This window comes from Drosophila hydei, unplaced genomic scaffold, assembly GCF_003285905.1.
Source record: "Drosophila hydei strain 15085-1641.00,03,60 unplaced genomic scaffold, DhydRS2 tig00008135-arrow-pilon, whole genome shotgun sequence".
NCBI lineage: Eukaryota > Metazoa > Arthropoda > Insecta > Diptera > Drosophilidae > Drosophila > Drosophila hydei.
In genome coordinates, this window is record NW_022045844.1 from 1,354,704 (window position 1) to 1,380,414 (window position 25,711).

Genomic DNA, 25,711 nt, shown 5'->3' on the forward strand with positions numbered 1-25,711 from the left:
ATATGCTTTTGTGTTTTTTATATAAATGATATATATAAATAGTTCAAGTATTTCGCTAGATACGCCTAAGTATTCCCACATCTATTCCTACAACCAAATGTCGTTCCAGTTGCAATATATAAATATACAAACATTGCCGTTGCAAACGGACTGCCCAGTTAGTTCACTATATACAGGAGCTACTTTTCTGTACCAATTGATCATTGAACAAGCATTTACACATATTATGTAAATTTTATAACAAAATAAACAATTCAGAAATTGATAAATCAAAACGGTATTCTCCTAACAATCTGGCGGTGCCACAGGTATGAGGTAGCTGCCGACAAGCTGAACCAGGTAACCAGATACGAGAGATGATCGTTGCGAAGAGTAACGCGTGTCTGTCCACCTATGGGACTATTCTCCGCCGCCTTTGGATCATAAATCGCATCGAGAAAGATGGGCGCAGAGCCAGAGCTCTTGCACATCCTCTGCAAGTCGCGATAGAGGTAGACTTTGCCATCTTTGTGATCTGGCGTAAACTGTGGACGAGTCTCGCCTTGGCGTACAACAGCCGTCAACTCCACTTCGTCTTGGTACTGACCCAAGGCACGTGTCTCCTTCTCCATATGCTTGCGTGAGACCCAGCCTCGGTTAACCAGGACAATGTCACTATGGAAGAGCAAACGAATTATGGGAATATTATATTTCTATAATTATCGTATTTGTGTGACTTACTCCCTGTCAGCCAGCTGGAACGGCGTGACTACGAGGTAACCATTGCCCGAATCGCGCTGTGAGAACAGTCCACCTTGTGTTTCCCCTCCATCTGGTCGGATGAGTGAGCGGGGTCCCATCAGCATCTCCTTGTCATGCAAAAAGCGTCCTCGCAGCTTAACCAACCTATACTCCATTTGTGTTAGCTCACTTAAGCTAAGTAAAGGAGTAAAACAGTCACAATTATAGGCCAACGATCCCAGCATTTGCACTCACTCATCGGGCAGACTAACTGGCTCCATATGCATCTGTTTATCCAAATCCCTAATTAGCTGCTCTTTCCAGAATTTCCGCTTCACTTGCCAAACGCCTAGGCCAAATGTCGTGGCGGGTATGAGCTGCAATAGGACAATTAGTAAATGCAAGGCTAGTCATCAGCTTACTTACGAGTAGGAACCAACCAAGCGCTGTGATTTTATCCTTGTTTTTCTTGGCAATCGGAATGCTCGTTGTGAAGTCAATTTTTGGATGCTGTTGTGTCATCTTTCTGGTGACCAATTGTAGCCTGATGGTGTTTATTGTGTTTATGCTGCTAGGCAGACGTTGCAGCGTAATGCTTTGCTTGCATATTTGAGAACTTAAACGCAGCATAATTTGTTCTAATTAATTTTATACAATTTCACGAATGAATTGAAAGTTCTGGTCATAACTCTGTTAACTCAGCTGCTTACAGCGGTTGAGCGGCTCTGTTAAGACGCCTGTGGGCTGTTAAAGCAGCTGTTTACCTAAGTGCCGGAATTGGTTTTGATAGAGTTGGCAGCACCACATGTTATTGGAGCACTGCGTTTCGTTTTAAACAATTATAATTCAGTTTAATTAAAGCATGTTGTGCACACGCGCAGCTGCGAGGCTTGGAAGTGTCTTGACCACATCAGGACTTGTATGTAAACGAATGCAATCACAAAGCTTAATGCCTTTCAGTGCTGTATGCAACTGCACCTGCACCACTCTTATATAAACCACACTGACGGTTGTTTTTATCCCACAGGTAGCGCACCAAACGTATACGCATCGAGTGGCAGCAGCTGCGGCAGTAAGATTCACTGAGCAATGTCGACTCTGTTCCACTGGTGTTGTGGACAGCCCGGGAAAAACAACAAAACAAGCTACGGAAGATGGTAGCATATTGAAACGTGTTCTCAACAAAGTGGGCTTTACGCCCAATACAAAAGCCGTGAGTACTATAAATAAAGAATTCATGAGAGAAAAATCTTATAAATAAACTTGTTGCAGCGCCTCAAGGTTACGAGTCATCTCCTGTATGAGAGTGTGGCGGACAAGATCAACTACGTTGCCTTCTTTCGCGATTTTAATTTGCCCAACACGTTTAACTCCTGGTTCCTAGTCACTGAGTTGCATGTCTGGCTGCTTATGCTGCGTTCAATGGCCGAAGGATCAGAAACTGGCGAGGATGGACGGTTCCTGAGGAACTGTATCGTCGAGGCAATGTGGGGAGATGTAAATACACGTGCCAAGAAACTGGGAGTAAGTGTTGTAGCTCTACTTAGATCGTCGTCTAATCTTGTTTTATTTGCTCTGCAGGCCAATAATCCCTCTCAAACGAGGAAGCAAATTGAGACTCTCTCGGAACAGTTTCAGGCCGCTCTCATTGCCTACGACGAGGGCATCATGTCCGATGACCGAGTGCTGGCATCTGCTCTTTGGCGTCGCTTCTTCGAAATGGATTGTGAGGATTACGCTCAAATTGAGCGTCTGGTCAAGTATGTGAGGAAACAGGCACTTATGTTGGATAGTTTAAGTCGCGATCAGTTCATAACAAAGCCAAACGTGGCTTGGCATGATCTGGACAAGTGCAAAGTGGATGCATAGAAAATGTTTTTTTTCTTTTAGTTTGTTTATTAAAGGTCTATTTACACTACTAAGTCTAATATTTAAATAATCAGATCGTCAATAGGCTCGTCCACCAGAGCTCGCAGCTGGCATTTGAGCAGGAAGGCCAAAATTCGACGTTCCGCTCGCATTTTTTGTACTCCTTTCAGTTGCCCGAGAATTCGGCTCATTTGTATATAATCGCTTGTAGGTGACGTGTCTGCAGCCAGAGTTGACCTTTCTTTAGCTTTGGGTTCTATGCTAGGTTGCACATGCTGCTCTTCTACCGCACCCTCGTCCTCAAAAACGATTTCTTCTTGTAGAATTTGATCGTTTTGCTCAATGATTTCCTCAATAATGAATGTATTGTCACCATGCTGGTCCACATCGGCGACATGCATCACCACGCAATCTTCATACGACTGCCATGCATCCTGATCTACAATGGATTCCTTTAGCTCTACGTTCGGCTGCCTTTCAGCCTTGGGCTTGACCTTAGCTCGCGATTGTGCATCGGTTAAAAATTGTAATCGCTTAAAATATGGCCAGGTTGAACCGCCAGGTCGCCTGGATTCCTTGCGATACTGATAGTGTAAATTGTTCCAGCGCATTAGACAGAAATCCACTGGAAAGAAATTCATTGTTATTGCTAGTTGACTAAGGAATACCACAATTTACCATCACAATCCATGATTTCTGCTATTTTGGACCATATCTCTGTTTTAACTTTCATAACATCATAGTTCGAAAGTCCCGTCTGGCGTTTATACAGTACGGTATTAGGCTCGACATGATCGATGAGCTTGAAATCAAATGGACGATTCTTTTTATAGCTGGTGCGCATATTTATTAAAATCTGAAAACAAATCTAAATAATGGTCGAGTGACACTTCACATATTTGCGATTAAGTTGCTTACACATATAACTACTTAAGCAAATATAATGTTTGGCACAAACAAAAAAAAACAATATTGTTTTAAATATCAATTTGCTCAACATTAACAGGTGAAACCTTTAAAAATTCAACGAGGTGAATGTTTCATTCCATTTCAGCAACAACCAATAGTGTCACTCTACTACCTTATTACTATATTTGTATATAACAGAGTTGCTTTGATTTACAAATATCGAAAATGTCCGATATCAAGCATAAATAAGCCAGCAGTTTCTTTCATCTCTAATACTGACGTAGGTGCAAACCTGGAAAATTGTAAGGTGAAGTGAAAATTGCAAAAAAAAGTGAAAAAAGATATAATATTTGGCAAATAATTGTGCAATTTAAGTGCTGATAAATATGAACATGTAAGTAACAATTAGTTGCATTGGGGTCACATCAAATTTACATTGTTTTCGGCGGAGAAACTTGCATGTGGTAAAAAGCTGCTGCAGTGGGGTAAAAAATTTTCTTAAACATTTGCTAAAAATCGATAACTCAAAATGGTAGAGAGAGTAGCTAGTGAAAATCACATCGAAAAGTAGAAAATAAAGTTTGGAATTACTTTTGATGCTCAAAATTGTAATTAATGGCAAACAACGATCGTTACAGGTATAACGGACAGGTAAATGGTTACATGGGTAGTGCACCAACCGGTGGCATGCCCAACAATCGTATGGGCGCTAGCGGCGGTGCTGGAATGTTCCAGCGTAATAGATCGGCTCCATACATTCGCGGTGGACCCGGCGGAGGCGGTGCAGGTGGTTTCAATGGAGGTCGCATGAATATTGGCGGCCCAGGAGGACGCGACGGAGGAGGTTTCGGTGGTGGTCAGAACAATAATCGTACGTCCACCCATGGCGCTCATTTGCCATCAATAATTTGGGCTGAGGTGTCGCTCACGCCGTTCCGCAAGAATTTTTATAAGCCTTGTGAATCTGTGTTGGCTCGTACTCAAGGGGAAACAGAAAACTTCTTGAGCAGTAATGAGATAACTATTAAAGGCAATGAGGTACCTACTCCAAGTATTGAGTTTGAAGAAGGTGGCTTTCCTGACTATGTAATGAATGAGATACGTAAACAGGGCTTTACCAAGCCCACGGCTATTCAAGCGCAGGGTATGCCCATCGCTTTGAGCGGACGTGATTTAGTGGCCGTGGCCCAAACTGGCTCGGGCAAAACATTGGCCTATGTACTCCCCGCTGTGGTTCACATCAACAATCAGCCGCGCTTGGAACGTGGTGATGGTCCAATCGCTTTGGTACTTGCACCCACACGAGAGTTGGCCCAGCAAATCCAGCAGGTAGCCAGCGAGTTTGGGTCTAACACGCAAGTGCGCAACACTTGTATTTTCGGCGGTGCCCCCAAGGGTCAGCAAGCTCGTGACTTGGAGCGAGGCGTGGAAATTGTCATTGCGACACCCGGACGCCTTATTGATTTCTTGGAGCGCGGAACCACTTCGCTAAAGCGCTGCACCTATCTGGTGTTGGACGAGGCCGATCGCATGCTGGACATGGGCTTTGAGCCACAAATTCGTAAAATTATGCAACAGATTCGCCCAGATCGTCAGGTGCTCATGTGGTCCGCAACTTGGCCCAAGGAGGTGCGTCAGTTGGCCGAGGAGTTTCTCAACAATTACATTCAGGTCAACATTGGCTCCCTATCGTTGAGCGCCAATCACAATATACTCCAGATTGTCGATGTTTGTGATGAGTCGGAAAAGATTGTTAAGCTAATACAGTTGCTAACCCAAATCTCTGGCGAGAATGAGACCAAGACCATCATATTTGTGGAGACTAAGAAGCGTGTGGATGAGATAACACGCAATATATCGCGTCAGGGTTGGCGTGCGTGTGCCATTCACGGCGACAAGTCGCAGCAGGAACGCGACTTTGTACTATCCAGTTTCCGCAATGGACGCCACTCCATACTGGTGGCCACCGATGTGGCCGCTCGCGGATTGGGTGAGTGTTTCGTAGCTTTTGCGCCAGCAGCTGGCTAATGCCAAGCTGCTCTGTTGTCTTTTTTGATGCGCTCCATAACCAATAACCGAGCAAGTGTTGCTGTGGATCAACAACATGCCCAAAATGCCAAATGCCAAAATGGTTTTGTTTCATTATTTGATTCGTCGTCGTCGTCGTCTGGCAGCGACCGTCAGCGATGAATCGGCCAACACCGACCAGCCTATTACTCTTTCTCTCTCATTCCTTCGCTTTCACTTTTCTTTCACACTCTCTTACTCTCCGCTTCTCTCTCACCGCTCGAGTGAGATAAGTTGACCTTTGTGCATTTACAGGTTAATTTGTGCATTGCATGTCTAACTCTTCTCCCCCATCCCCCGAACTCTCCTCCCGTTTGCTTCCGTACGGCGAAGCATCGAAAGATATTTTTATTTTGATTTTGATTTTTATTTATTGTTTTCGCTTAAAACTTTTACTTTTACTGTTCCAAAAAAAAACCATTAAGAATATCTAAAAAATGGTGTGGTCGAAATAATAATGAGGGGAATGTGTTCTCCCTGCATTTTGCTGGTTATATGAAGTTTATTCCACATATATGTACTCTATTGTGTTTTTAGTTCGTTGCTCTACGTTTTTCTATCTAGTCTTTAGTTGTGCTTCGTCAAATTACACTTGAGTAACCTAACATACCATATGCAATATGTTGTCAGTCAAGGACTCAATGGCTTAGCAAAATACGAGTAACTTAATCAGAAACAAGAATAAAACGACTAAGAAATCGGGTTCTTCGGCTAGCCGAATATGAAATACCCTTGTAGATGGTGTCGAGTTTAAATAAGGTTAAAGTTGTGTTTCCGATTAATTGCGGATAGAGACTAATGGGCAGATGGACATGACTAGATTGACTTGACTATTGATACTTATTATTATTATATATACGAACTTATGAGGTCTACTACTTTATATGAATTACTACTTTCAAGACAAATCCTCTACAATGGTATTTAAATATTGAAAGTTCGCTCAAAAGTTATTTTGAATGCTAACTTTAAAGGAATGCCCAGTTCTTTAAAAAGTTGTAAACTTTATTTATTTTTTTACTATTTTTTTTTTAAGTTTTAATTCGGATCTAAAAATTAAAAAATAGAGTTAGCGATATATTTTGCGGCCAAGAAATTTTTGACTGATGCTTATTTTCGTAGTTATTTTGTATTTATTATAAAAGTATTATGTATATTGTATATTACGTCGCTCCTATATGTATAAAACCTAAATTTGTGTGTGAACAAAAATATCATCAGCACTTTTTGAAATGGACTTCGATTTTTATATGGCAAAAGTAAAAAAAAAATAGAAAAATGAAAAACCATAACAAAAAATAAGTTAAATGTTAAATGAAAAAAAGTTGTATACACAAAACAGATACAAAAAAGTTAAGCTTTATATACAAGTTGAGGGTTGAATTCTTAAGTTTTTAGCAACGCGGAACTCTCATCAATTAAGCTCCGTGCCCAGGCTACATCTACAACAGCTACAACCGAAACAACAACAACAGAGCCGTAACAACATTTATTACGTAAGCCCTATCTAATATCTAATCATAGATCGCACACGGGGTAAGTACTAGGCTAATTATGAACCAACTCTTTCTCTCTCTCTCCTCTCACTCACTCACTCACTTACCCACACTCATCACTTTTTTGTCTTAACAACTTAAATGACGCACCCTCCCTCCTTCAACTCCATTCCCCCAGCCCCAACTACACCCATGAAGACTAACTCTGATTCCTAGCACCCACTCATCACATTCTTATTATAAAACCTACATCTTAAGTTTAATCAAGCCGTCTCTTGTATGCATTAAGCTTAAAAAAAGTATATATATATTAAAATAAAGATTTGTGTATTTCAAAATGAAAAAAAGATATAAGAATGAGAACACAAAGGTCGAGGTCCACATTTCTGCAGTATAGAAAAAACATATATCTGTTTGCCAAAGATGTATAGTTGTTAATATACGCTAAATAGTATTGATGGCGAAATTTTTGTTCAAATCAAACCATAAAATATGTAGAGAAAATAAAACGATTGCAAAACAAGTTACAAATTCAAGTGCTTATATTAAGTTTAGCAAAAAACACAAAAAAAAAAAACAAAACAAAAATAAAAAGAAAAACACACATAAGTTTCTGTTTTTGTTTATAGTTCTTGAGTATGTATTGAGAAAAACAAAGAAAAACGTATAATTTGTAAAACGTGTTTAACATATTGAAAACTTCTTCAATTTTCAAATCGAAACGCTAAACAGACGTTGACGATGTCAAGTTTGTGATCAATTATGATTATCCTTCGAACTCGGAGGATTATGTGCACCGAATCGGGCGTACCGGACGTTCCAATAATACGGGCACTGCATACACCCTGTTCACACACTCCAATGCCAACAAGGCTAATGATTTGATTCAGGTGCTACGCGAGGCCAATCAGGTAAATATTGAGTACCAAGAATACCAACATTTCGATTCTTATGAATGCATCTCCCCCTCTTAGACCATTAATCCGAAGCTAATGAACATGGCTGCTAGTGGTGGCTATCAGAAACGTGGTGGAATGAACTATCGCGGTAATACTGGTGGATATCAGGGGCGTAATTCTCAAATGTCCGGTGCCGGAAACTATCGCAACAACCAAAACGCCAACAGTAACAATATGAATAGAAATGGCAATGGTAACAACGGCTACAATCCAGCTGGTCCGCCGCGCTATGATCAGAAGGGATCGCGTACTTCGCCGCCTGCTTCAGGCGTTGGTTATCGTCCATCGGGCGGTGGCTATCAACAGCAGCAGCAACAGCAGCAGCAGCAGCAACAACAACAACAACAACCGTCACAGCAATCCAATGGAGTGCAGTTCTCACGTTTCAATCCAAATGCCGCTTGCTTTGAGCCCAAGACACAGGTCTCGGGTGTGCAGCAACATCAGCAACCACAGCATTTGGCCGCAGCTCAGGCAGCAGCAGCAGCTGCTGCTGGCTATGGGTATGGCATCGAACAAAAACGCTCTCGCTTTGCTTTGAATTTCAATATGCCGCCACCACCCATTCCACACCAACAACAGCAACAGCAGCAACAGCAACAGCAGCAGCAGCAGCAACAACAGCAGCAGCAGTCGCAACAGCAACCACAACAGCCGCAACCACAGCAGTTGCCAGTTGGTGGAGCAGCTGCTTTGCCACCACAGGCTTACGGACAGTATACGAGCATGTCCACTAGCATGGCCACAGTATCCCTGAATGGAGGTGCTCCCAGCATAGCGGCTAGCGCCTATCGAGCCCCATATGCAATGCCGTACGTGATGCCACCACCACCATTACCCGTACAAAACTAAACTTAACAGTAACGCCAAATTGTACGAGCTTAAAAAGGCTAGATCCCTTAAGGATCTATCTTTCTTTTCGCTCGAATATAATTTCCTTTCCAACACAAAAAAACTCACATAAAATCACACAGACAAACACAGACACCGACACTTCCACGTACAGACAAAAGAAAACGTGCACATCAGCGTATGAAACTTCGAGTATATTCACGTCTTAGACACCTTCTAAGGTCCCAGACTCGTATAGATCTCCTCCGCCCACACATATTAGCAGTATAATATGGTTTAAACTGGAATCAAATACGCTTGCAGTTTGATAAATTCGCTTTTCGTTTACCTGTAAAAACACACATGCACACTCATCTACAAATAAACACTTTCATACACACAAACAGACTCACAAAACATATAGTTATTAGGCATTTGTTTTAGTCAGACATTTGGGCAATTCGGTTGCCAATTGATTTTTTGGCATTTAGATTTTAATTGGCCCCAGCGTATTTGATTTCTGTAACTATTCTCGAATAATCCTATTCAATCTTAAAATGCAAAATTTGTAATTTGCAATGCTCCAAGCGACACTGAAACAGAGACAAAAAAATATGATAATTTCTTAGAATCAAATGCGTATTACATCGTCTTAAACCATATTATGTGACTAGTCTAATTGCTTAGCTGAAACTTCACAACAAATTTCACAAAACAATAACAACAAGAACAAGAAAAGAAAAAAAAATAACTAAAATGTATAATTCCATTTAATGTAAACTTATGAATTGATTTACAACTTATGAATAAAGGAGTTAATTAAAACAGCAATGATTGCTTTTCACTTACGATTCCTCCGGCTGATTAATGATCAATTGCGGCTCTTAACTTAATTGATTTGCATTTATTTTCATTTTTAAATATATATATATTTTTTATATAAGAAAAACTATCATACATCCAAAATTATCATAATAATAAATAGAACTAAAGTATACAAATATTACTAGACAGCATCACCATCGTCATCATCATCATCATCATCATTGTCATTAATTGAAATGATCTCTAATTAGTGGCTATCATCCGTCCATCAATCGATCCATCGATCCAGTTTCAAGTTTTCTCATTGTTTTTGGGTTTTCTTGACAATTTCTTTACCTCACACATTTTACAGAATTGATTTTTAAAAATTACACGATGAATGTGATTATGACTAACAAAATTGTGAGAATGTAGAAGTCATTTTTGTTGTGTTTGTTTTATTTGTGTTTTTGTTTCTTTGTGTTGCCTTTGTAAGTTGCTAACATCTGGGCTTGCTTCTCGTACATATACATAGCATAAAGTGTAAAGTGTTTGTTATATACTCGATCCTTAAACTATTTGTCTGGCATTCTATCTCCCTCGCTCTTTGGCTGCCTGCTGATTACTTGGGGGTGTGTCTATATATATATACATATATATATATATATAGTTATAATGCAATTTATTCCTGATTCGCATAACTTTCAGTAGTAGTAGTTGTTGCTGTTCTAAGTTATCGTTTTGGGGGCTCTTAACTACCCAATTGGGGCAAGGAGGATTACTGAAACATTGAGTGCAGTTTTACAATTTTTATCGATTTTTTTCGTTTTTTTTCTTATGTATTTTTTATAATTAAATTTTTTTTGTTTTTTTTTTTGGTTGTTAATTTTGCTTAATTTTGTTCTTTGGCGCAGTTGACTAATTCTGTTTTTTTTAGTTGTTTGCTAGGGGATTCTGCTTGCTGTTTACATATATAGATATCACGAGAGTTCCTGCGAGAACTGCGTCTCCAGGGTGGGTCTAGTTCTAGTTGGATTCCTGTTGGGATTGCGTATCGGTGGTCCTGGGCTCCCATAGCCCGCCGCATACAGCTGCGGGCACGAGTCTTTTATGAGTTCCTGCGTCTCGCGCAGCTGCCGCTGCACCTGAGGCGCCAATCTCTGCACGCTAATTGCCGGCGGAAATTTGTATTCCGTGGGTGGCGCGGGCTGTTAAGGATAGAATTTTATTAATCATTTTGTATAGGTTCAGGTACAGCTTATTACGTATCGCTAGCTACTAGAGTTCCTGAGTTCGTTGGGTATGTCTGAATTAGGATTGAGATGGATATAACTGATTTCATAGAGTTTTCATATCAATTCATATCAAATGGTATCTTTAACTATGCTTAAGACTATGATGTCTTCGTGAAATATACCTTATTAAAGCATAAAGGTCTTGGAAATCAGGTCATAATGTATAGTTCTCTATAAGATATAGCTAATGCTGGAAATGACGTTTTCCATATACCAAAGAGTCTTCGATATTATTAGAGTATATATCATCAATATCAATCAATATCATCAATATATATAAGAGGTTGTAGGACAGAGTATTTCAAAGCTTCGTATGCTCAGTCTTTATAAATTAAGGTCTTAAGCGCACTACCAACCTAGCCTAATACCATCTCTCTCTCATTATTATCTTCAGTTTTGTAGATAGTCAAAATGTTGCCCAGTCATGGCCACGCCACTCACCTGCACAGTGTGCATGACCTCGCCGTAGTAGGCGCCGGCTGCATTTGGCGGTTGTTGCAGCTGCGACGTTTGTGGTTGCAACTGTTGCTGCTGCAGTTGCTGCTGCTGCAGCTGTTGCTGCTGTAAGTGCTGCTGCTGCAACTGCTGCTGCAGCTGGCTTTGGCTGTGTGGAGCGGTTTGTGGTTCGTAAGATTCGGAGGCGATGGGAACTGGGGCCGCTTGCTGGGCGGCATTTTGTGGGGCAGTGCTCGGTACTCCGTAGTAGGATAGCTGCAGGGGTGCACGTCCGGCCGTTGCGCCGGCGCCATTTAGGAAGCCCGTCACGCCCGTCTGCATCAGCGGCGAGTTGGCGGCAATATACTGAACAGGAGCAGCACAAACGGGTGGCGGGGGTATGGCGCCATAGAGCAGTCGCTTGGGACTGACACTTTGGGGCTTGGCGCCGGCGGGAAGCGTCAGCAGTTGGCCACCATACGCAGCGAATTGTTGCTGCTGTTGTTGTTGCTGCTGCTGCTGCTGCTGTTGCTGTTGCTGATGTTGCTGGTAGAGCACCAGCTGCTGTTGCTGCTGCTGTTGCAGCTGATTGAGCTGCGCGGCGGCCGCTGCATTGGCATTGGACGTATTGACGAGATTGGCATCGAGTTGTGGCAGCAACTGCTGCGAGAGGATTAGTTGCTGCTGCTGATAGATAGCTGCCGCTTGATGTTGCTGCTGCTGTTGCTGCTGCTGTTGTTGCTGCTGTTGATGCTGCTGCTGCTGCTGTTGCTGTTGCTGCTGCTGTCGCCCCGCCATGACGTGCTGAGGTAGATACTCAGTCGTGGGCAGCGTGTTGCACGCCGAGGAGGGCTGCAGTAGGTGGCCAGCGGGTCCGCTCGTGGCGCCTCTCGTCTTGAGCGGCACTTGCGCCACCTGACGTATCGGCGTCGTCTGCAGCGAGCGGCTGGCGGAGGAGCATATGGATGCGGTCAGGCTAGCGGACTCCCAATGCTGGACCAGTGCATTCAGTCGTGCCTCCTCCAAGGCAATTTCCGTCTCGCTAGCCGAGTCATAGTCGGGCCCCTGCGAAGAGAATTGCTTTAGTCGAGTTTTTTCAGCTTTGGAATTGTGTCCTCGGCTTACCTCGTCGATCTTCTTGTCCAGCATGCGAAAGAAGTTCTGTTGGCTTGATGATATTTCTCTGCAAGGTGCAGGCAGTTTTAGTTGAGATGGATTTTTGGGGGTGGGGTGGGGTGTCACATTAGTTAGTTGCTACTTACTGGCTTTGGAGCAGCGACAGGTTTTTGGCACGCAGCAGCGACACGGCCACGTCCTCCTCGGTGTCCTGTATGTCCTTATTGCTTTGTTCCTCGGTCTCGTCTTGCTTCTCGCGCTCACGCTGTTGCGCCTTCTCAGCATCCTCAATATGACCTTCATCCTCATCCGTCTCAGCATCCGAGTCCGCTAAGCAAAGCAAAAAGAGGGAGGCGACATATGTAAGTATTCATTAAGTGGAAAACTAAAGCAATAAAATGTTCCCTGCGAGTGGCTGAAGGACATTTGGCGAAGTCGTAGAAAAGTAGGACAACAGCTTAAGACAGTTCAAGTATTTGAGATATCAATAATACTCAGCACTTGAAGACCTCATTGCTTGCCAAGGAACTCATCCTTTGATCAGTTTTGGCTCTTTAAGAATACAAGGTCTGAATCAAGGAGTTTTCCCTCTTCTCTTTGAGTCACTCGTGGCGGCCTTTGGCAAATTTAATTAAGACGAGTTATGCATTTTAATGCAAATTCATCAGCCGCAACACAAAAATACGATATGAATGAAAAACTTTATAATTAATCTAGCCATAGTCGAAAGAGGCGAGAGCTTGACGAACCTAAGGCCATCAGAATTTGGGTCTTTTATGGCACAAAGGCGCCATTGTGTATGCTACACTTTTGTTAACCCGTTTTGAGCGCAGCCCAAACACACGAGCACTGGCACACACAATCACACAAACACACACATTAATATATATTTATATATGTATATACACAAAGAGACATTCATGCACATACATAAATAGAGACAAGGGCCCCAAGGGGACCACACCCACTCAACTGGTGCGCCCATTGCAACAACAAGTTGCCTTTTAGTAGTTAATTACACACACTCGCACACGCACACACACACGCACACATTCATACACACGCAAATGCGAGAGAAAGGCTGTAAAAACAGCAGCAGCTACAACAACAACATGACAAAAGGCTCTCGAGGCTTTGCCGAAAACTTTTGAATGTAGGCTAGGGCAACAATTTTATTTTACAGTGTTTTATTATAAACGCATACATGCACACAGACACACACACACACACACGCCCACACACGGATACATGTGTGTTTATATTTAAGGCCTGCATGTGTGTGCAGCTTATAAGCCTAGTCTTTTAGTTGGCAACTGCATGGCCTAAGCCCTGCTGCTGGAATATTAATCAATGATGTCCTCATTGTGAAAACAGGTGGCTTACACACGCACACACACGTGCTCACACACAGACGCACCTATACACAGCTGCAAGGCAAATTGATGTCGTCATGCGTGTAAGCTTTTGTTTTATTTGCCTGTGTTTGTGTGTGTGTAAACGTTTGTGTACTCAAGGCAAATAGACACAATCGCACACATGCAGACGCACGCACACACACGCACACACACACACACACACACACACATATACATACGCATACATATATACATAGGCGCAACTCCTTTGATTTGCTGCTTACCGTGTCCTCCTTTCTTGCCGTTTGCTTTACTCTTCGATTTCCTGGGATATAAATGTATTTTGCTCTGTCCACAGCCCATTTTGTGACTGTGCTGCTGCTGCTGCTGCTGTCGACGCCGTCACTGACGTTCTGTGTTGCTCTTGTTGTTGTTTTTTTTATGTTTTGAACTTATTTTTTATTTATTAATTTGTTGCTCGACACGTTCTGTGTAGTCTGCTGACGACCTGTATCTGCTGCCCTCGCTCGCTCGCTCGCTTGCCCGCACGCTCTCTGTAGGTCTCTCTCTCTCTCTCTGTCACTCTCTCTTTCCCGCTCTCTTTGTATACCTCTATGTTATTTACGTTTTTGTCACACGTCTCTGCTGTGTTTCTTCTTTTTTTTCGCTTTTTTTTCTTTCGATTTTATTCAATTTTCACTAATTTAACTATGTGTGTAAATTTAATTTATTTGATTTCTGCTTGTTGTTGTTGCTGTGCGTTTCGAGATCGTTTTTTAATGCGACATCAACATTATCAGCAGCAACAGCAACAACAACAATCATAAAAAATAGCATAACAACAAAATGAAAACACATTTGCGAGAATGGAACATTCCACATTGGCCACTTGTTCAAGAATCTCGTTTGTCGACATCTACGACGTCGTCGTTGCTTGCTCAGTCGACGTCGTGCGTAAAACGCCCACCCACCCCATTTCCAGATCAAACCAAACACGCACACAGACGCACACGCACACACAGAGGGCATAAAAACTTTTAAAAGTAGCGGAAATTAACTTTTTGCCTTGGACCGTACCTAGCGACAGATACCGTTGCAAATACCGTTGCTTGGCCACACTGAGCCACCCGGCCGACCCACTGTTGTTGTTTCCTTGACTATGTGTGTGTGTGTGTGTGTGTGGCCCCAACCACTTGTTTCGCTCTGTGCGAGCGATAAATTCAATTTGCAGCGTCAATTTGTAAACATGCACACGGCACCGCGGCACAGGACCCATAAAAGGGTTTGGCTCCAGGGTTGCCATACTATTTGTCTCACTACCGTAATTGTTGTTGTCGTTACTGTTGGTGTTTCGATTTATGTTTCTGTTTCTGTTTCTGTTTCTGCTTCTATTTCATGTGCTGTTAAGACGCGCGCGTTTTACAGCTTTCAACACTCGCGTGCGTTGTTGTTGCTTGTGTTGTTGTTGCTAATTTAAACAAATAACAATAATAAGCACAACAAATAATGCAACAAAAACACTTGAATTATATTCAATTATTCTCACATAGCTGAGCAGCAGCGCGCTGACCATAGTAGAGCGTCTGCCTTTTGCTCGCTCACAGTAAAGCTTATAATAGACACACACACACATGCACATACACAGGCGTGCACACACACCCACTTGGGCAGGCGAATGAGGCAGGCAGCGAGGCGCCAAACAGCCGAAGCCAATACACTCGTTTAAAGAGAAAGAGAGAGAGAGCGAGAGAGCCACAGCGAGAGCGCGAGCAAGCTCCAGCGTTGCCTCTCTCTTCCCGCTTCTGCTGCTGCTTGCTCCTATATGCGTGCGTGTATGTTTGTGTGTGTGTGTGTGTTTGAGTGCGCGCTGCGTGCGAAATTGATTTTTCTATTTATAAAAAAAATCAAAATATATCTGTATTTTCGTTTGTTGCGCGGCGTTCATATATATATTTATATATACATATATTTTTTTATGGTATATTATTTTGTTGCTGCTGCCAAAAACATAATTTATGTTTTATTTATGATTTTCATTTCCCATTTGGCATTTTGCGTTCAAGCGTTTCGACGTTTCGTTTTCGTGCGCGTTTGCATAGAAACTTGTTTGATTTATACGGAGCGCCACTTGGACACAGCCATCACTCGGCCCCAGCGAGCAGCGTTTTCCTATTTCGATTCCGGAATCGCAAACAATTTGTTTAGCGGCACATTTGTGTGCCGCACAGCATTTACCGCTTACTTTTATTTACACAATTTGCTTTAAGACTAAAAGGAACTTTTGCGCATCAATTTTCATTGTATATTTACACTCGGTTCTTTCATTTTTATGGATTTTCTGCGGAAAACTCGCCGAAAAAGTTTTCGGACTGCGACGCGTCGCTTGTGTGTGGAATTTTGTATGCTGAAATTTATGCTGCTTGACACTCCTCTTTGTGTCACACAGCACTTTTTGTGCTTTTCTCAATTGGCAATAGCGAGAGCGACAACAAGAGTGTGAGGGAGAGAGAGAGAGAGAGAGAGAGAGCGACGACAACTGAGCGGAGCGCAGCTTACATGCCAGCACATGCCAAAGCATGGCCAGAGAGCTTTTATGCTCAAGATGTCTCTCACGTCTGTGCCACACAAGGGGTGGGTTTTTGTTTCTCGAGTGATTGAGCACTTTTTGTTGCTGTTGTTGTTGGGTGGGGGTTTGTGTTCTTGGAAGCTTTCAGCGCCGCGGGGCATGTTTGAATGAAAGCTGCAGTTGAAATTTGATTTGTCGCAAAACTTAAAGCTCATGCTAAGTAAACTTTTCAGTAATGCGCATTTCTGATTGACAAAAGCTTGGCAAAGCTCTCTAAACTTGATGCATGTAGTTGGCAACACTTCAATCAACATATTCTTACAGTTGATTTTGCAACCCCAAATGCAGAGCTTTTAGCATAGAACCATTTTGTATCGACTGAAGTCTGGGAAACTCTCGTGAAATTTATATTAAAGAATCGTCGTTTTGTCATGTTCAGCATCATTATTTTGCGCAATCTGAGCGTCCAGTGTGATACTCTATTTCCGCTGGCAAAAACAACAGGGTGAACAACCCCCTAATAACTCGCCCCTAGGCCCATGGGAGATATATGCTGCTAGTAGATGCCATTATGCGAGTTTGCCATGTGAATTTATTGCATAATAATGAAGTGAGAAACGTTACAAATCAAAACACTCGACGGCATTCAGATAAACTCCAGATGCCCTGCTCTACTCTATGCCGTTTTTTTTTATTATTATAATATTTTTGCCTTTTTGGGGCTGAATCGTTGGCAATTCTTGTGCATTTGTCAGCCGCAACGGAATTGAAACGTTTGCGCTTTTATTGCCGCGGACGTGTGTCGGTTAGCCTGGCAGGGGGTGGACAGGATAACTAGCAGGGGATGTCCTTTCCGCTGGGAAAAAAGCCAAGCACAAATATGAAATGGATAGTGTGTCGAGCAGGAAGTAATAAACAACAAATGCGAAACAATATCATAATATTGATCTAGCACTCGCATTACAATGGCCAACGAGCAGAATAACATTCTATGTAAATGCTCAGAGTAGTGGTATAAGAACTTGATGAGTCTAAGGATTTTGCACGCATATGAAATATTTATGGATATTAAATTAATTAAGCTTTGTTACATTTGGGTAAGAGAGTTTCTTTTATAAAAAGTAAAGAAGGTTTATGAAAATGTAAAATATATCTAGTTGTAAGGCACATTGCCTACATTCAATTTGGCTTTGCAGAGCTTCAAGCTTACAATTCGCAAAGGGTTATAGCTTGAAAGAAGATGGAAGGCAAGGCGGGCGGGCTAAAGTTGGTTGATGATAGATGTGGGAGATGAAAGATAGATAGATGGATAATGGAAGTATTAAGGCCCTTTGGGAACATTTTCAAGTTAAAAAATATTATTTTAAAAAATTTTTGAATGTGAAAAAAAATGAAAATTACTGAGTTGCTTTTAAAAGAATTAGGATTTAGTGTAAGCAATATAATAAATTGTAGGAAACACTTCTTCAAAATATATAATGATATTTTAAAAATACTAAATTATTTTAAACCTTTTCTACTTAAGCTTACACTAAAAAAACGTACGTTTGACATTTAAATTTAGCATTTGCAATAGAATTAACAATTTCTTAAATGCTTTATAGATAATATTAAAATGCATTCCTACATTTTTTTTATATTATAATTTTTTTTATATATTTTCAAGTACTTTGATTATAGTCTGTATACTTTGGGGCTTCTTCTCTTCTTTCCCACTCTCCTTCCCTCGTTCACTCTTTCTCCCTCCCTCCCTCTATCTCTTCAGTCTCTAATATCCTCAGCCAATTGATTCCGCTAAAACTCTTTGTATTGATAGCTAAGCATACATTGTGGAGCAGCCTCCCGCCTGTCCTCTCTCTCCCTCCCCCCTTCGCTTCCTCCCTTTCTGCCTCTACCTCTTCCGTCTCAAATATCGACAGTCAATTGTAAATTTTTAGCTGTTGTCAATCTGTCAAAGGGTTCCATCCATTTACACATGGCTCGCGGATGTTGGGCTTTTAGCTGCTGTTGATTGTGGCAACATATGTTTCTGTCACATTGTTGAGCGTGCAACAGTTTGGAGTTGCCGCTGGCATGTCCTGGCTGTGCTGCCACAGCTGGCTGTCAGGCATTTAGGCAAATTTTCGCACTCTTTTATCCTTTTTGTGGCTGGCGACCACAGGAATGGAAAACAATTTACATAATTTTCGTCGATTCGGTGCTGCCAGTTGTTGATTGGCGCCGTAGAGAAATCAGCGAGTGACTGATGAAAAATCTCAGCAGAGCGATTGCGACTATCATGGAAGTGGGCGTGGCTACCCGCCTGGCCGCCCATCGGCCACGTGACCGCACGCGTTGCGTTGAATTTAACACGCGTGAGGTGCCGGCCCCAGGGACAGAGATTGAGAGTTGGGAGTCGGACGGCGGCCCACTGCAGATGCAAATGGGGTGTGGCTTATGGGAAGGCAACAGAAATTGTTTAAACTTTTTTCGCTTTTGGTTTTGCGTCGACGACGCGAGGACGCGTGCAGCCAATAAGTCCTGTACATAGGTCCTGAAGTCCTTCATCACTTCCGCTTCAGTTCAGCTGCGTGATTTTGCACAAATAATGTTTTGATTGCGTGGCAGCGTGACGTGTAATTATTATCGCCGCACAACAACAAAGGCTAACACCGTCAAGGGGGCGTGGCAGCGATGCTGCAAAGAGAACAGGAATCGCAAAGCAATTAAAATGATTTGCCAGCTTAAAGTAAACAGCAGCAGCGATCAGCGCAAGCTCATAAATTACTTTAATTAAAACTTGCTGCAGAAGTTTCCTTTAAGGACATTCTCAAATTAAAAATGGCTGCCGCAAAAAAAAAAAAAAACAAGAAAAAATTGAAAGAAATTTATGCAAATTATGCGCGGAGCAAGCTGAAGAATCCTTTCTGGCAGACCAGCGGCAGAAATTTCATTAAAAACTGCGCCGAAAATCTTTGATAAAAATTAAAAACTTTTGCCTTCAGACGCGCTGAAGGACAATTGACAGCAAATCTAAGGAAAATGGCAGGAAAAGTAACAAAAAAAATGTATATGAAATCTTGCTACAAGAAATTAAAACAAGCGAAAAATAATATGAAAATATTATGACAGCGAGCGTGGGAGTCACAGCGCGTCTGAGGTCTAGGGACTGGGCTCTGAGCTCTGGAATTATTTAAATATGCCCAAGCAGCTTTCATATCAACATTTTCCATATTTTTTTTTTGTTTTTTTTTTGTCATCTTCGTCATTTCTGGTAATTTTAATGCGTTTTTTAGCGCCTTCCAGGGTCCGAGCCCACCCACTGCGAGCAGAGAGCGCAGGCGGGGGAGGCAACAACTGCTTTGCATAATTATATTCATTGAAAACTTATTTCCTTCAAGTTTTTCAGCAAGAAATATTAAAAAATTCGAGTGCCCACTGAATTGAGTTACAGTTACATCAAGCTGAAGCGAGGGCCAAGACCGGGGAAGAAACAGTTTTGACATTTAATTGCTAGGTCTTGCGCATAGAGCTTGGCCAGAGCCTGACCAAATGTCCACCACTTGCAAGCCGTCGTCCACTTGGCTCAAGGAAAACCCGTTTCATTGGACTTTCGGCTGCCTTCAGCCCGCTAGCCGCAGCCGCCCAGTGGCTGGAGCTGAAGATGTTGCTGCTGCGGCTGCGACTGCGACTGCTGCAGAAGATGAAGCTGGAAAGCTGAAGGAAAAAAATGTAACATGATTTAATGACATGAATTATTTATGAGTTTCCTGTCAATCAAAAACCACGTCAAAGCATTTTGATGGCAATGTCAACGCGCCAGCGAGCAAAACACACGCAGCTCTCTACACACAGCGGACAAGCCAAGCGAAATACAAAATAAAAGATACGAAAATGAAAAAGAAATACGCAAAGAAATATAAACCTAAATAAATATACTGATACAGGTAGTAAGTGAGAAAAATAAAGCTGAGGAGGAACTGAGCTAGCTAGAAGGGGGGCTAGGCTGCAGCAATGCTAAACATAGACTAGAACTCAGAAGAGCTGACAGAAGTTAGCTGAAAATTGAATATATAAAATATTAACTTCAATCAAAACTAAATCTTAGCTAAAAATTTCATTTTGTATTGAGATTGAATCGGATTAGTTTAAAACTAAGAGCGGAATAAAGGGAAGGAAGGTTGATGCAGAAAAAATTGTATAAAAAATGTAAAAAATATATTTAAATTGTTTAATATATATAATATATATAGTAGTAAGAGTACATATATATTGAATATTTTTAATTAATGTTTTTTAAGTTTTTTTTTATATATTTTCTTTTCTTGGTATCATCAGGGACTTCCGGAATTTGCCATCTGCAAAAAATTTTAAAAATAAAAAGTTAAAACAGAAGCACAATATAAAAATATAATTAAATTATTTAAAATAGATTCTGTGTATCTCAATAATAATATATAAATATTAAATATTTAATAGTCATTTTATTAATTCTATTGTCCTATCGTCTTATATCTGTTTCATGTATTAAAGTGAAGTCCAGCGCATTTGCAGACTCTTCCACCTCTATTTCTATATAGTCTATAATACTAGCAGAGTATGCACCATGTTTCATATATATTTTTATGTATGTCATAGCTTTTTTTATCATGGAAACGTATTTAAATTTAAATATATTTATAAGACATTTCTCCAATGCCCGATAGATCAATTGAATTTTCACTTATTGCCATGCGTAGCACACGACTATATCATATATACTTGTGGCTCTGCCATTCCATTAGGTATTTATAGAGACTGCAGTGCAGCAAATGATATGCTAATTCAGAAGCTTTTTAATCAAGGCCCTAAGCCAAAGCCATGGCCAAAGAGAAAGCCAAAGCCATAGTCAAAGCCAAAGGCAAGCTGAGGAATGGAGTGTATTTGCATTTTGTTTACTTTTTTGCCATTGTTTTCTCTTGTGCTTACGCGCTGCGTGCTCCACGTCCTGACTCAGCTCCTATGTGGCGGCTGAGTTCCATTGTTGCGCTCGAATGAAATCAATCATGTAATTTATGTTAGGATAATATGGCCCAACCACGGGCGAACCCCTCTAAAATGGACTGTCAAGAAATAAATATTTAACAATAATTGATTTAAAAGGCGCATGCAAATTTTTGCCAGCAGCAGCAGCAGCAGCAGCAATAGCAGCAGCAAGGGGCGCCAATCAAAAGTAAGACGCGCACGAGGCCTGTCTCATTTCTTTTTTTAAGCCAAACAGCCTGGGTTGGCCGGGCACGTGGGTAAAGCAACGGCTGCTCTTGACTTGGGGGTCGCCTCTTCATCTGTTCGTCTCGAGTGTTTTTTTTTTGGCCCGCTTTTCCGGCTTTTTTCCAATTTCCTTGGCCGCTAAGCAAACAACTTGTGCGGACCTTGCTGTCGCTTAAGCGTGAAATTATATGAAATATCCTTTAAAAAGCTTTTGATTTCGCATCCTCCAAAAAAGCAAAACAGAAAAGGAATGAAGCGTCCTGCAAGGACAGAGGCGCAGCCGGGGCTTGTATGCAAATGTTGTTCATCTGCTTAGCGTAAAAGTTGTTTTCTTACTTATTTCAGCAACAAGGCTTTGGGTCCCGGGAAAATCGCATTTGCATGCCTTTGTCTGAAGTTGACCTCGTTGCCGTTGCTGGTGCGTCAGGTGTTGCGGCCAGGATACTAATGCTTCCCGTTAACGCTCTTAATGGCATAGACGAGCTGCCTCTGACTGCATAATGGAGTTGCCAGGGCTCAGATGTCGCCTGTCACCAGTCGCCAGTCGGCTGTCGGCTGTCGTCTGTCAGGTGCATTCATTCACCTGCTCTCTAATGTTAATGACATCTCCTGGGCCGATGCATCAGACCATTTTTGGGTTCCTTGGAAAAAGTAGCTCAGTAGCTTGCTGAGCAAGTGAAAGGCCATCGGGGCTCGGTTAAATGGGAGGCTGGGAGTGAGTTAGGGCTGCCTGCCAGAATATACAAAAGGAAAAAACAGATAAAATTAGCATTACTTCCGACTGATCACAATCGGCGCATACTAATTGCTCGCTCGGTCGCAACGTAGGTTTCATTCATGGCAATCATTGAGTAGCTGCCTCCAAACTTGGCATCGCTGAATGATTCTGCTGTGATTTTTTCCAGTCCGTCTAGACGAATGTCTCCCCGGTTCATATAAGGCAACGGCGACGCGACTCGACTTGACTCGCGACTCTCTCTCTCTCTCTCTCTCTCTCTCTTTCTACTCTAGAGGCCTGCTGATCTTCGCTGTGCTTTAGCCAATTCACAGGAAACGTAAACGGGACAAGTCGACATGGCGGGGTCAGGGGAACGATTACCCTTGCTTCTTACGAAACAACACAGAAAACACCAATCATCCACATCATTGTCAACACGCCAGCGTCGCCGTCAGTCCATAAACGGACGCACCTTTTGCCTTATTGGGAGGCAGGCTCTGTGGCTGCCTGTCATAACTCTTGGTAGGCGTACCATGAGCCCCGATCTCAGTTACTCAGCTTGCCACGAAATGGTGCACTATGCGTCTGCCTGGCTAAGGCTCTTTCTCCTATGGACATTCTCGTTGCCAGCGCGTCCTAAAATGGCGCAGACGCCGCACCTGGGAATATCGAGAGCCCAGCTCTTGGCGTCGTCATACTTTCGCTGCAGTTCCAATCCCAGCTGTCGGTGCTTCGCTTCGCTACGTTCTCACCGCTCTCAGCCCAGCTCAACTCAGCTCAGCTCAGCTCAAGTGTCAAGCGTCAATTGGCGTTGAAGTTTATTGCCTTGGCAGCAATTAAAGCGATTTCATTTTGGTTTGGGGCTTGGCCATGCGTAAAGGCAACGCATTTGATTTGATTTTTGATTGGCTGTCAACGCAATTGATTGCAGAATTGAATTATCAAATTGGAATGAACAAACGGCTCTCTGGACTCGTTTCATAATTGGCAGCCAACGGCATCCAACTTCTAAGCAATGACTCAGCCTCACTGTCAGGCAATGCCACATGCTTTCTACACTCGTAAACTGCACTCATTCAATGTGCAACAAAAAGTATCTTCAGCCAAGTGGTATTTTAGCTGTATTTATAGAATTGCTAAGAGACTTTGACTTTATAAATAAATGAATCTTCTTCAGGTGTAGCTACAGAAGTTTTAAACTCCCTATACTTTCATCAATCTAAAAGATTTTGAATGCTTAAAAAAATGTTCTTCTTACAACAGTTTTGTACTCTCAGTATTTTCTTCCATCTTTGGCTTAGACAACAACATTACGTATAATCATAGGATGGATATGGATATGGATATATGGTATGGATATACAAATCCATCTTTCAGTTCGGAGCTGCTCGGAATACTCAGCTACAGAGCATAGCTTGATATCTACTAAGACTCTGAGTTAGTTCAGTTATGAACCAAAAATCACAAACTTCGAATTCCCAGTGAATTTTTCTCTTTAATTTAAAATTTTTATAACTTAACAAGATATAGTTTCACAACATTTTGAGCTTGACTTAACCTTTACAGGTTCTATATTAATGTTTAATCTTCTTGACAATTTAAATTATTTGCTGTTAAAATTGTTGGCTAGGAAAGTCCTCAACTATGAAACTTATTATAATTTCAGCTTCGTTGCATATGTTTTGTTGTTGTTTCTAAAGCATAAGCTCACAAATATATTTTATATAAAATGCATTGAGAGTCTTTTAATATGCTATTTGCCCAATAATAAAAGTTGATTTTTAATACTTTTAGACCCACAAATTGTGGGTTTATATCTGAAGTCATAAAGCTTCTAATAAAGATGTTTTCATTGAAGTTTCGCTGCTTTTCTCTGATGTAATTCGCATATTAACAAGGCAAATCAACTTTATTATTAGTTAAGCTGTATTTGCTTTATTTAATTTTCAATATATGCTTTATTATCTTATTTTTATTTAACATTTGGGAGTGTTTTTTAAATCCAAATAAGATTCTCTTAAATGCTTTGCTTTGCTTTGCTTTTATGCTCGGATCCATTGCGACTTAGTGCAATTGCCATAACTGATTGCCTGGGACACTTTTATTAGGCAAATTTCTTATGCTTCATTTGCTTTACAGCAATTTGGCTAAGTAAGTTTTTATTGCTGGCTTTTGGGTGTGCAGCTTCGCTTGCATAACTCAAAGAGAAAAATTCATCACCGCAATATGCGCAACAGCGCATGCAAGTGAAAAAGGCTAGAGTAAAAAAAAACAGTAAAATAGAAAAGTGGCAGCAAGGAAAATTGTCATAAAGGTGCAACTGACAACGCCAGCAGCAGCAGCAGCAGCAGCAACAAGAAAAGCGAAGCTCGTAAATTTCAATTTATATGCAGAATGAGCAGTGAGTAAAAAAGACACACGCACACACACACACACACACACACACACACACACACACACACACACACACACACACAAACGCACATGTACATCTTATAAATATATATACATGCAGCCAAGGAGCCGTGCGAAAAGTGTCAACGTGATATTTTCTCGAATTTCCCAAAGATTTCTTTTACTATTATCTTTTTCTCTCTTTTTTTTTTTGGCTTGCAAGTGGAAAAAGCAATTTCATTAGACAAATTGAAAAAAATAAGTGCAAGGCAACAATAATAATAATAGACATGGCGTTGCCCGTTATATGAACAGCTTATATACAGCGGCATATATATATCTTTATATATATAGTATATATATCTGCTGGCACATAAGCCTGGATAGACGCCATGTTGAACTGAACTAAAGAATTTCGTTGGTCGCTTCTCATTCGCTGCGTTTATTTTTGTTTGCTAACGCGCATACGAGTAGGAGTCCCACACACACATACACACACATATATACAGTTATGTGTATGCTCGTCGCATGCATGATGAGTTGGCATCCAGCCCAGCAGGATGCTGCGCGCGCGTTGAAAATAGGCGGAGACTTGGCGGCCAACGGCGCCTTTCACACTTGAAAAGCAAACGAAAGCAGAATGAAAAAAATGAAAAAGAAGAAAACCCACAGCAGCCTGTGTGGAAAACGCAAAAAAAAAGCAGGCAAAGAAAATGCAAGCGACAACCGTTAGCTGTTCGCTTCTGCTTCTTCTGCCTTATCACAATGCCAGAGCTCGGCACGATTCGTTTCTGTTTGGCCGCAGCGTCGTCGCTGATTGGAAGCTTCGGCGTGCTGCTCGTTTTTGGGGCGGAGCAAAAGCTCTCAGCACAGTGGCGCCGTCTGCGTTGGGGAGCCAACAATGGGGGCTGTTTGTGCCTGTTTGTTTCTTTTTTTTTCGACGGGGGT

The 25,711-nt window shown here is 41.7% G+C and overlaps 5 protein-coding genes across 7 annotated transcripts; 2 read left to right on the forward strand and 3 right to left on the reverse strand.

Moving 5' to 3' along the window:
- Positions 1 to 13: 13 nt before the first annotated feature.
- Positions 14 to 1,350, reverse strand: LOC111601100 (SURF1-like protein). Its single transcript, XM_023317539.2, has 4 exons — positions 1,147 to 1,350; positions 976 to 1,097; positions 721 to 915; positions 14 to 654 (listed from the first exon to the last, which is right to left on the reverse strand). The coding sequence occupies exons 1-4, from the start codon at positions 1,348 to 1,350 to the stop codon at positions 270 to 272; spliced, it is 906 nt and encodes a 301-aa protein (XP_023173307.2). The 3' UTR covers positions 14 to 269.
- A 152-nt stretch (positions 1,351 to 1,502) lies between these two features.
- On the forward strand, positions 1,503 to 2,613 carry LOC111601022 (ubiquinol-cytochrome-c reductase complex assembly factor 1). Its single transcript, XM_023317429.2, has 4 exons — positions 1,503 to 1,639; positions 1,748 to 1,933; positions 1,993 to 2,244; positions 2,302 to 2,613. The coding sequence occupies exons 1-4, from the start codon at positions 1,583 to 1,585 to the stop codon at positions 2,587 to 2,589; spliced, it is 783 nt and encodes a 260-aa protein (XP_023173197.2). The 5' UTR covers positions 1,503 to 1,582; the 3' UTR covers positions 2,590 to 2,613.
- LOC111601023 lies at positions 2,603 to 3,472 on the reverse strand. The gene is made up of 2 exons (XM_023317430.2): positions 3,268 to 3,472; positions 2,603 to 3,214 (listed from the first exon to the last, which is right to left on the reverse strand). Exons 1-2 carry the CDS (start codon positions 3,431 to 3,433, stop codon positions 2,652 to 2,654), a joined length of 729 nt encoding a protein of 242 aa, XP_023173198.2. The 5' UTR covers positions 3,434 to 3,472; the 3' UTR covers positions 2,603 to 2,651.
- A 266-nt stretch (positions 3,473 to 3,738) lies between these two features.
- Positions 3,739 to 9,589, forward strand: LOC111601021 (ATP-dependent RNA helicase dbp2). Its single transcript, XM_023317428.2, has 4 exons — positions 3,739 to 3,892; positions 4,137 to 5,488; positions 7,794 to 7,972; positions 8,036 to 9,589. Exons 1-4 carry the CDS (start codon positions 3,885 to 3,887, stop codon positions 8,870 to 8,872), a joined length of 2,376 nt encoding a protein of 791 aa, XP_023173196.2. The 5' UTR covers positions 3,739 to 3,884; the 3' UTR covers positions 8,873 to 9,589.
- A 290-nt stretch (positions 9,590 to 9,879) lies between these two features.
- LOC111601049 (putative mediator of RNA polymerase II transcription subunit 12) lies at positions 9,880 to 16,240 on the reverse strand. Of its 3 annotated transcripts, none has more exons than XM_030225592.1 (6): positions 16,099 to 16,240; positions 14,141 to 14,564; positions 12,648 to 12,831; positions 12,511 to 12,553; positions 11,392 to 12,450; positions 9,880 to 10,863 (listed from the first exon to the last, which is right to left on the reverse strand). In XM_030225592.1, exons 2-6 carry the CDS (start codon positions 14,217 to 14,219, stop codon positions 10,636 to 10,638), a joined length of 1,593 nt encoding a protein of 530 aa, XP_030081452.1. In that variant the 5' UTR covers positions 14,220 to 14,564; positions 16,099 to 16,240; the 3' UTR covers positions 9,880 to 10,635. The 3 variants fall into 3 exon arrangements, with proteins under 3 accessions (XP_030081452.1, XP_030081450.1, XP_030081451.1); XM_030225590.1 differs by having other exon boundaries at positions 12,511 to 12,568; XM_030225591.1 differs by having other exon boundaries at positions 12,511 to 12,568; positions 16,092 to 16,240.
- Positions 16,241 to 25,711: the final 9,471 nt, after the last annotated feature.